This window comes from Notamacropus eugenii, chromosome 2 (assembly GCF_028372415.1).
Source record: "Notamacropus eugenii isolate mMacEug1 chromosome 2, mMacEug1.pri_v2, whole genome shotgun sequence".
Taxonomy (NCBI): domain Eukaryota; kingdom Metazoa; phylum Chordata; class Mammalia; order Diprotodontia; family Macropodidae; genus Notamacropus; species Notamacropus eugenii.
In genome coordinates this window covers 125,279,881-125,291,906 of record NC_092873.1, presented here as the reverse complement: position 1 = coordinate 125,291,906, position 12,026 = coordinate 125,279,881, and the positions used below count along the sequence as shown (strand labels likewise).

At 35.4% G+C, this 12,026-nt stretch overlaps 1 protein-coding gene across 1 annotated transcript in view; it reads right to left on the bottom strand.

Moving 5' to 3' along the window:
- ZNF451 (zinc finger protein 451) overlaps positions 1-12,026 on the bottom strand; it is a 105,126-nt gene that overhangs the window by 73,605 nt on the left and 19,495 nt on the right. Inside the window, 1 exon segment of the mRNA XM_072642536.1 lies at positions 8,875-8,955. Within this exon segment, the coding sequence (XP_072498637.1) occupies positions 8,875-8,955 (81 nt within the window).

Sequence of the window (12,026 nt, the reverse complement as noted above, 5' to 3'; positions counted from 1 at the left end):
TACCAAACTAGTCAACTCTGCAAGGTTATATATACTATGTATTCTACTAAGAGGTTGATAAAACTATTAACAAGTTAATGCTCAAAGGTTTTTTTTTACTAACAGTTAACATCATTAAGTCTGCTAAAAAAAACTTAGTGATTGGGCAAAACTTTTATCATAATCATATTAACATTGTTACCAACATAACAAAGCTTTTCCATACCAAAATTAAGGCATAACAAGATGTTTACTATAAAGATAAACTTCCAAATTATGTACTTTATCATTTAATATGACATACACTGCTATAGTTAAGAAAAAGGGAAAGTCTAGAATTATTAATAGCAGAAAATAATATTAGCATATTACAATGACAGACAGTCCTCTCAACTAACAGTTATAATTTATAGATTATTTATAGTAACCCCCTAAATAACACATGACATCATATTTTATGACCTAAATTTAATTAGGATACATACCTCCAAAAGTAAACCATTTACTGTGCTTACCAACTTAAGATAATTAATCATTTGGAATCTTAGAAGATCTAGGAAAGCACAGTGAACTTCTTAAGTCCTAAAAGATGAGAACTGATACAAAACTCTTGTCAGGAACTATTAAAATCCAAAATATCATTAAACTTATGGATTTAACTGAACAACATCGGTAAAGCAAACTTAAAATCTATAAAATTACATACCTTATTGGCTAAAAATGAATAAAGTCATAGCATGAAAAAATTGTTGCATTTTCTAATGACTATGTGATAATATATCACATGAAGACATGTGTCAGCATGAATAAATTCCACCAATAACTACAGGAATGCATAAAAAATTGGTTAGTTGACATAACCAGTTGTGACCTGATATGATTAAATTTAAATAATACATTCAAATAAGACACCATGTAGATTAAGTAGAATGTAGAAATTATTATCTTGGGACTTACTGTAATCCTAAGAAGTTGGAATAAATTTTAACACATCCAATTTCTGATAAAACTAAAATCATTCTTTTCATAGATGTACAGCATATATACATCAACACCTCTGCAAATAAGAAAGCAGAGCACAAAATCCAGATGTTTTAAGGTCACATATATATACTAGGAAGCTTTATGAATCCCCAAAACATTATTATTTATAGGTCCCTTTAAGTGATAGATGTTGATAATGAAAACAAAAGATGAGTGTTAAATGTTGAACAAAGAATCACATCTGCAAAATATATTCTATGGAAACTAGATGCTATTTTTACCAGGGATAGATGCATTAAGAATAGTAGGTAGAACTAAAGGAAGTAAAAGGAATGCCGTATTATAAAGTTCAGCAAATAAAAAAAGACAAACAGCAAAATATAAAATAGCATCCCTGTTCATGAGAGACAAGAACCAAGAAAAGGCCTCAGGATTCATCACCGGAATGGAAATTTCACAGAAGGATATTTTGAACTGTTAAAAATTCTTAGTACATCTGGAAAAATAGCAAAAATATTTGTGTTGAACAATGACCAATCCATTAGTTACAAGGAGTGAAGTATTAAAATTAATTCATAACCCTCTTTTAGTCAGATAATTAGATCAATGATAGATATAATGAAATTGGAAAAGTATATATGGCATATTATCTTAATGAAACAAAAGTATCTGTATAAATAACTACTGGCTAGACTTAAATCATAGAAAAATAAACATTAAAGAACTGAAACAGGAGATTAAGTTATCTGGAGGAGATGGTGTTTCATTCTATACAAGATATTAAAAGGTGTATTATAATACTACTAATATCTTTTAACTTTTATCTACAAAGATGACGATAATTTCAAATTTGTTAATAGAACTTCTAATTTAATTCATTTTATCACCATTATTATAATTACATCATTTTACTATAGTCAGGCTGAAAAATCATTGAACATCTAATCTGGATTTAGAAAAATCATCAGTTCAAACTCTTTATTTATAGTATCATACAGGCTGAATGAATTAAGCTGCTTGGAAAATACATTACCAAGTTTATGTCACACTAAAGTACCATATAACAAATGTTATGGGTGCCATTTAGTACACTAATAAAGCAGCCAAAAAGAGTTGCACTTCTTCCAAAGTGCCTTGTACAATATGAGTAAAACAGACAGAATTACAGTGATAAATAAGACTTCATAAGCTCAAAACAATTTTCTTTCCAGTGAACGTTTTCCCTCTAAATTTCTATTTCCTTTTCTTAGTAAGTAAACAAAGCTACGTATCAGTAATCTAAGAATTCAAGATAATGTTATTACCTGAATAGAGGATAATGTTAAACTTGTAAACCAAATGAATGAGTCAGGCAACTCGGTGCACACAGATATTTTTAAAAGCTGCCTTGAATGTCCAGATAATTGTGCAAATTATAATTCAAGGAATTATCATAATTAAATGAGGAAAAAAACACACTAAATCCTACTTAAGTTAAACAGGGCAAAGCATGTACAACAGTAAAACAGTGAAGGAAAAATCTAGATCTAACAACTGTTTGGGAGACTTGTAGACAAATTCTGAAATATCAAAGATTAGTCCACGGAGTTTAACATAAATACAAAAAATTCAAAGAACATTAAACCTTTAACTGAGAGGAACTTGAAAAGGCAACAAAAACCACTGTCTCTGCACACAATATGTGCAAGAGCTCAAACTATTTTGATATACATTTTGTATCTATCATGAAAAAAAAATCTCTTTAAAGGAACTGCAGGGCCCTTAAAGATAATTCTCTTAAGAGTAACACATCTAAGATTAGCGTTAATCTATTCATTTCTGGAGGATGTTGAGTCATATAGCTCAAGAGGCTAATAACCTTGTAGAGCCCTACTCTGGGTGATTGCACACAGTGACCAATAAACACTTGAAACATATTTACTTACTAACTACAATCCCCACAAACTGGCCTACGAAAATCTAACTCTCATTTCTAAGTTTCTGAAACCAGCTTAATTCAACAGAAAGAAAGAACAGGAAAAAGCTGTTCTGATAACATGAAAATAACAATGCTGTTTGCTTTACAAATGGATAAGGACATTTGTGGGTATGAGCATAATGACTGAACTTTGTTCACGTACCTTTGGAGAAGTCTATCTACATGCATCTTACTTTTTCAAAAGGTAATGAGGACATGTCATCAATTTAGTGATAACAAACGATCTCTAAATTTTGGGGGATGCTGGGAGGTGTATAGTATATTTTACATACACTAGAAATAATTACTGGAATACATAAAGACTCCATGTAGCAAGTTAATAGATACTATAAAACCGTGGCCAAGTTTTAGTCTGTGTCAGGCCTACACAACTCGCGGTCCTTGGGCTGCTTATGACCTTTTCTTCTGGCTGCCAGGCCACTTGTGGCAAGCCAAAGGATTTCAGGTGGTTCTTGAAAAATGTAGAGGAAAACATCCTTTGAAGGTAGAGGAAATTCTTGGTGTCCTGTAAGTGACCCAAAGGTTGTAAGCAGCAAGCAAGTTGTGCAGGCCTGTTCTGTACAGACTCTTTTTCTTAAGAGTATCCGAATGTAGTCACAATGGAATGAGTCATGGCTTTTCTCTCCAGGTAAAAATTGGGTTTTTTCAAAGCAAAGACTGAGATAAATGGATGGATGGATACATAGACATATGTATATGAGGCTTATATGTGTATCTATACATGTATGTATAAACAGACTGCCACATGAAGGTTCCTAGAAAACCCTTCAAATGGTCAAGTTCATTTTATATCATGGGCCTCCAAAGTCCTTAGTTCTCTCCATCTCACCCCCATTAGAGATTGGAGGCGAGGGAAGAACCCCCGTAATAAGTATGTATAGGGAATCAAAACAAATTCCTGCACTGGCCATATACAAAAAATACATGTCTCATTCTGTACATGGAACACTTCTCTCTCAGAAGGTGGACAGCTTGTTTCATCATCAGTCCTTGAGAATCATGGTTGGTATCATTACATTATTCAGAACTCAAATCTTTCAAAGTTGTTCACTTTTACAGTGTTATTTATATATACTGTTCTCCTTGTTCTATTCACTTTATTCTGCGTCTGCTCATTTAAGTCTTTCCATGTGTCAATGAAATAGTGACTTAAATACTAAGCTTATGAAGTAACATAATACAGAACAAGAGCAATGTCTCCAAGGTTCTTGGGATGATGGCAGACAAATATGCAAGCCATAAAGAATAAGTCCAGACTTAAGACTAAGACTTAAGACTAAGCCACGACAGATTAAATTGCTAATAGAATACTAGAGGTACTCAAGAACACTTGGATAAATTAGAAGAATTTATTTAGATGTTTAATCTTAGAAATTACAAACTTATCTTTTTTTAAAGAGATTGTATCTTGAGGATATTTTGATTCCTAGAAAAAAATGAAAACTCATCCTACTTGGACAATTTTTCTCTCAGAAGGGACCTTGAAAACTAGAATTCCAAGGAGTGGGACAGAGGACCTGCTCAGTGCCTAGGACAAGAGATACTGTGCAAAGTCTGACTGATTAGCTTTAGTGAGGCCAGTAAGAAGGCAGTAAGAGTAGCTGTCAGTTGGTTACTATCTTCCAGATTAACAGAATTAAAATAAAGGCATACCCAATTTCCTGGCTCTATTTAAGTAAATCATTGACAGGGAGGACTATATAGCTAGCAGAACTGTGGCAGCTTGTGGTTATTCTTATTTGCAAAGAGTCTGACCTGAAGCATTATAAAGAGGTTAATCTGGAACAGTTTTATCACAACTGTTAAGATTTTACTAGCAAGTATCAATCCACATTCCAGAACCCACAGGTCTTTTTTGGGCCTTAGTATCTTCCGAAGATAACATTAAGATCAAATTAAGATGCCATTTATTAAAACAGAAACCAGGTTCTGTCTTGTTTAAAATATACATTCCTAATAATTCTGATCTGCATACATGAATGCTGTGAATAATATCCTTATTTCCAGAGTTTCCAAGTGAGTGCCTGTGACCACTATGTGTTTTGTAAAGACTTTAGATGAGTTACCCAGTCTAATGGAAGTAGCTATTTCTGGATTGGATATACTATGAGAAGTTTGTGGCCAATGATGAGAGATTACTGTTGCAGAGGCTTGCAAAGATCATGTTATTCATAAGTGAGAGGGTGATGGAACATACCACATTAATGACATTCACTCATATATGGTTACCTCAGTGATATTAGTTACCAATAAGACTCCACAACAAGCAACTAGGATTGTAAAAACTATTCTAATTTCATGATACAAATATAAGATAGTGTCTAGTTCAGCCCCTGAAATCCAATCAAGTCAGTCCGGCAATATTCAAACTGAGTCCTAGTTTCAAAAATGTTTCATGACTGGAGAATGAGATGAGCTCTCGGTAATCTGATCATAACAAGACATGGACTCTCTTATGTACCAAGGATATGTTTCATCAAGTCCTAGGAAGCAGGGCTCAACTTTCAGTCACTTGGAAGTGAAAGAATTTTCTATGGTCTAACAGGAGTGATGGATGTTTCCAGATGTAAAACACACAGGAAATCTTTTAGGCTTGAGAATGTAAAGATTTACTACAGAGAATATTTTAAATCTTTCTTCTATCATGCTAAAATCCTACCTCCTAAAGACTATTATGACTTTAGCCTGCTCTGAACTCCTTGGGATTACAAATTAACAGTAGTAGAATATCAAAGAATCCTTATCCCAGACTTCTCTAGCCAAAAAAGAAAAAAAAAAGAGAGAATAGACAGAAAATAAGGTGTGAATCTTCTAAGCACTGCATTTCATTCCAAATCAAGGCAACAACAAACTATTTAATACTTAAGCCACATTATATTTAGAATTCAACCCTCACTATGTCATTGTTCAAAATCCTACATAAAATTGGGATAGAGAAATTTAGAGTTTAGAGTCTCCACTGAGGATGTTCCTGAACTTAGGATTCTTGTGCCTATAGTGGTTCTGGAACTCTGTATTAGACAATTTTGAATCTCCTGTGCTGTGTTTTAAGATCAGTTATAGTGGAATTGAAGGTCGCTAGAAATCTACAGAGTTTACCATAATCTTCTTTGGCAACACAACAGCATCATCTAATTCATAAAGATGGCATTTATTAAATCATTAAAAAGCTACACATAAGATCTTTTGTATTTCCTTGCAAAGTAATCATACAGATTAGAGCAAAATTTGTCATCCAAAGCTTCTAAGAGGTCAAAGAATTTGTTGTAACTTTGATAGTACAAAGTTACCAAGAGTCATCCTCCATTTATTCTATGAGCAATGATTTGTTTCTTTTTTGTCTCAATAAGCTCTGGGTCTAGTACCATGTCCTAGAGTACAAAATCACACAGGTCATAGTTAATAGAGGATGTCACAATGAAAGCAGTTTCATTAGAACCTGTAGCCCATGCCATACATTTCTTTTGAGGCAGAATCTAGCCTGAAAATCAGATTCCTTTATTTATTGTCTATGATTATCTTGACAATCAAGCTGAAGGGTAAAGTTGGAAAAATGAAGTGTTCTTGACCAGAGTGGATGTATGTATGTATACATACATATACATACATGCACATACATTACATATATACATACATACACACACAGATATATATATACTGCAGAAGTATACTTAAAGATCTGACTGATGATGTTTCTTAGAATGGATAGGATGGGGTATCCAAACACCTGCTGATGGCAAATTCTGAACTCCTATAATTTGACTTCAGATCATACTGCTACTATCTTTAAATTCTTTGATCCATTTTCTTTATTCAATGAGTTTGCAAAATTAGAAAAGCACAGGAAAAATAATTAGCCTTCATCATCACAATAAAGGAATTTGTAATAGGTCTGAACTTTCATTTCATTTTATTCCTCCATGAGAAGTGATGTTCCAGCAAACCAAAGCAATCTCTCAGTCTCTAAAGATAGAAATTAACTTGCTTCTGAGCTTGAGTTCATGATGCAGGACAAGTTAGCCATTTATATTCAAATACACCAGATGGATTTTGTTCTTTTTGTAAAGTTCTAAAGAGTAGATAGATCTCCCCACACCCCCCCCCCCCCCGCCCTTGATTTCTAGTGGATCTAAAGGTTCTTGTGAAGTAAGGTGCATAGAGAAAGATAGGATCCTCATAACCTAACGACGGATTATATATGCCTTACCTGTGGCTAAGTCCATTTCTGAATCCCTTTACTGATTGAGTTTCTAGCATTTGAGGTTCTCAAAGAAAGAAGAGATGACTAATGTAGTTTCCTACAACAGGTACTGTGATAGAAGCAAAACTACCATAGTTGGAGAAAATTCCTGGGTGCTCACTCGAAGAGGATGGCACTCTTTATTCAAGCATTCCTTAGTGGAGTCACTTGACCAGGAAAATCAAGAAAAAAAAATATTTTTACTATTACATTTTCAGATAGAGAGATGCATGTCCAGTGAGTGAACAGATACCTTAACTCGAAAAAGCATTATTAATACCAAAAGATGAAATTCCCTTGGCAAAGAAATTATGGAGGCCCAGTTCATATGATTCAGTTTCCAACACCTGGTCTTCACTATTAACTGTTAACCAGGGACCCTATCTCTTAAAGAGAAGGAAGGGAGGAACAAAGAGATGCTATTAGATTGCATATGTTTGTGCCTATACTTTACATCACATTTTTTTTGTTTGCCAAGTACAGTTCAAAATGGGCAATTTCTTGGCCCACCACTAAGTTGATCCCATGTTGGGAAAAGGTGAGGCAGAAAAGCCACTGGCATTCAAAAAAACCTCAGCTCCTTTACTAAGAATAGGGGACATGACAACAGAAAAGACTACTTGGGGAAGGGCCTACTTGAAATAAATAGTGTCATCACTATTTAGGGCCACTTCTGCTTTCCTTTTTTCCCCTCATTAAAAAAAAAAAAAGTGTGGCCAGCTGTTCAGTCTTATGGAAGAAAAGGGAGCAAAGAGTTTTCTATCTACTATTGTAGGATACTAACAATTCACTTTTAGTTGGTGCATTCTTCCCAGTGATGCCATGAGGTAAGTAGTACAAGCAGTGAAGATTCATTCCATTTTATGGATAAGGAAACTAAGGCTCAGAGAGGTGAAATGAGTTGTTCAGGTCACACAACAGTTCTGTCCTCAATCCACCAAAAAGGGAACAGGTGGTTTAAAAAACAAAGCTAAGATATAGGTTGGCTTCTTAGATCATTTTTGGAAACCTACCTGGCAAAGTTAACAATTGGGTCTTGTTCCGTCTGTTTCCCCATAGTGGGATCTGAGTGACATAATCAGGAAGTCATAAATGATAACTGATTGATGCTTACATTTGGGAAGATGGATTTATGGGGCTGTTGACTAGTCAAATTGTTACGGAATGAATAACAATTTATGGAACCCTACTTCCTAAAGAATACTTAAGTCCTCTCCCTCTTTACCAAGAAGAAATAGGTGCTATGTGTCCCCGCCAACCCCCAAAAAACCATTTCTGATGTTCCAGGACTAGAGGTCTTGGTCTTATAACATGTCTAATGAAAACAAGAAAAAGATGAACAGGAATCAAAAGACTTGAAGTCTTCCATTTTCCCTTTATTCATACCACCTTCAAGACCTTCACTTAGGACTTACCTTAATCATTTTGGAGTCTTATCGTATCCTTAATGAAAGGGTGGCAGAGGAAAACTAGAAGTAGAAGTTAGTCTCTAGAGAAAGTTCTGGGTGTACTCCTCTCTCATAGCCCACCTGAGTGAGCTATACAGGTAAATCTTTGAAGGTTTCTATCACCAAATCCTCAGAAGCAAAAAAAGTATTAACTAGTTTCATGACTGGATCTGCCCTTATTCTTGAAAAATGCCATTTTAATTGAAGAACTGGAAAATGTCATAAACAAAATGCAATGTACTTACATTAATATGAGAAGTACTAGGTCCTTCATCATCACTACTAACCAGATCGATGTATTCAAGGACAGGTCTCAATGGCCCTTCCTAAAAAAAGAAGAAATAGAAAGAAAGAAAGAAAAGAAAAAATTTACAAATCACTGAACAGTTCTTCAAACCAAAGCTTCTGCCATTAACCAAATACTTTTTGGCTAAAAGGTGCAAGGGGTCAGCATTAAGAAGGAAAACTCACAGACACCATGGCAAGTCACCAGTAAGAGCTCGTAAACAAAAAGATATTATAAAGCCCAAGGATAATAAGTAGAATTTTTATGAAACAAACTGATCCCTTTCAAAGAAGGGAAGAAACTGGTACCAAATTATCATGTGGATATATTTTTTCATCAGGTATGAATAGGTGTATTGTATTGGAGAGGCCTGTCCTTGATACCACCATTCTCAATCATTCAGGAACTTAACCTTAAGAGTCATCTTCAACTTATCCCTTTTGTCAAAAAATCTGTAGAATGGGGGTGGGGGTAGGCTGGAATATATATTTCCCCCTGAAGTATTATACTCAGTTTTGCTGGGTAGGTGATTCTTGGTTTTAGTCGTAGTTCCTTTGACTTCTGGAATATCCTATTCCATGCCCTTCGATCCCTTAATGTAGAAGCTGCTAGATCTTGTGTTATCCTGATTGTATTTCCACAATACTTGAATTGTTTCTTTCTAGCTGCTTGCAATATTTTCTCCTTGACCTGGGAACTCTGGAATTTGGCCACAATTTTCCTAGGAGTTTCTCTTTTTGGATCTCTTTCAGGTGGTGATTGGTGGATTCCTTGAATATTTATTTTGCCCTCTGGTTCTAGAATATCAGGGCAGTTTTCCTTGATAATTTCATGAAAGATGATGTCTAGGCTCTTTTTCTCATCATGGCTTTCAGGGAGTCCCATAATTTTTAAACTGTCTCTCCTGGATCTATTTTCCAGGTGAGTTGTTTTTCCAATGAGATATTTCACATTATCTTCCATTTTTTCATTCTTTTGGTTTTGTTTTGTGATTTCTTGGTTTCTCATAAAGTCATTAGCCTCCATCTGTTCCATTCTAATTTTGAAAGAACTATTTTCTTCAGTGGGCTTTTGAATCTCCTTTTCCATTTGGCTAATTCTGCTTTTGAAAGCATTCTTCTCCTCATTGGCTTTTTGAACCTCTTTTGCCAATTAAGTTAGCCTATTTTTCAAGGTGTTATTTTCTTCAACGTTTTTTTGGGTCTCCTTTAGCAGGGTGCTGACCTGCTGTTCATGCTTTGACTGCATGTCTCTCATTTCTCTTCCCAGCTTTTCCTCCACCTCTCTAACTTGATTTTCAAAATTCTTTTTGAGCTCTTCCATGGCCTGAGCCCATTGAGTGGGCTGGGATACAGAAGCCTTGATTTCTGTGTCTTTGCCTGATGGTAAGCATTGTTCTTCCTCATCAGAAAGGAAGGGAGGAAATGCCTGTTCACTAAGAAAGTAACCTTCTATTGTCTTATTTCTTTTCCCTTTTCTGGGCATTTTCCCATAGGCTGGAATATATAACCGCTGAGGTTTCTGTAGTTCTAAATTTATGATAAACCTGTATTATTTTTTTTTCTAGTTTACTTGAAACACTTATTCTCAACTCTTAAAATGACTTACTATGGTTGATTAATTAGCCTCACTGTAAGAAAACTGGTTCCTAACACTTGGGGTCAACATGTAACCTCCATTATTGAAGGGAGAAATTACTGTGGAGAAGACTGCCTTCCTCATCACCATCAGCAACAACTGCCACCAACAGCAAGATAAGCACAAGGACTGACAGCACCCCTTCACTCCCCTGCAGATATCTAGTTCTATTTCCAGTCTCAAAGCCAGCATCTGCGGAAGTAACTCCTTTGGAGAAAGAGACTGCCATGCCCAGCTGTCAATTAAGTGTCACTCACAGGGCTCAATTAAGTGTCACTCACAGGGCGGGCAGGCAAGCCAGCCAAGAGAAAGTAGTAAGATACCCTGAGGGAAAGACAGGAGGAAGGGTGAACAAAGCAAGTCAAACTACCACCTCTCCTCAGACCGTGACAACAGAGACAGCCCAGGATCTTGCTTTCAGAATACCAATATTTCCAGACTACTGACTATGTTTCATCTTAAGAAGCAAGCCCTATGGAGGTACAGCTTGACCATTGCTCCTGCAGGGGCTATAGCCACAGCTGCTAAAGACCCAAAAAAGAAATTTTTTATCACCAAAGTCCTTGGGACAGTTAAATGGTTCAACATCAGAAAATAATAGGATTTTATCAGTGGAAATGGTATTAAAGAAGAGGCATTACCATCTGCTTTACCAAGATACCTTAAAGACCACTGGACCTATCCATCTGACTTGCAACTGAAATCTTCCATATGTATTATCTTTTCCATTAGAACATGTTAAGTGCATAGTAAGCTTCATTCAGTCATTCCAACACTACTAGAATGGCAGCAAGTCATAAGCTGTACCAATTCATTCACGACTCTTTCCAGTTCCCTGAGAGAATTCTGAAAACTCTTTAGAGTGGAAGCCTGGCCTTTTAATATCCCATATAGACCTGATTAAGGACCTCTGAATTAAACTACTCAAGTTCACAAGTGTCAAGTCAGCAAGAGAACCATACTTTACTAAGAATTTCTCCAAAGAGAAGTTAACCTGTCCTGACACTCTTGCCTCCATTTCAAGCTAACCTATGTACCATTGCCAAACTAATTCTTCCTTGAACAATGCTCTAATTGTTTAGTTACTCCTCTTGAAAAGTTATAATGACTTGTTGAGCAAAGCTAGCTTCACTGGATCCAACTTTACTTTCAACTCATGATACCCTCTGTTCCTGTTAAGATAATGTGTTCACTGTACTGCATATATGTCATTCTTATTTCTGCTTTTGTGCAGTTGCTTCAAAAATAGCATATCCTTTTCTATGCAACTATCCAAATTCTACTCACTTCAGTGTCTTAAGTACTAACTACTTACCCTCTTTCTACTAATCACTCCCAGGTATGCTGTTCTCCCTCTTTTCTGAATTCCTATAACAGCTGTGGCTTATGCTATACAATTTGAGCAAAAAAAAAAAATTGCTCCATAAGGTCTTTTATTCATTCAAAATTCAAGAGGTCCTTGAAAATCAAGCA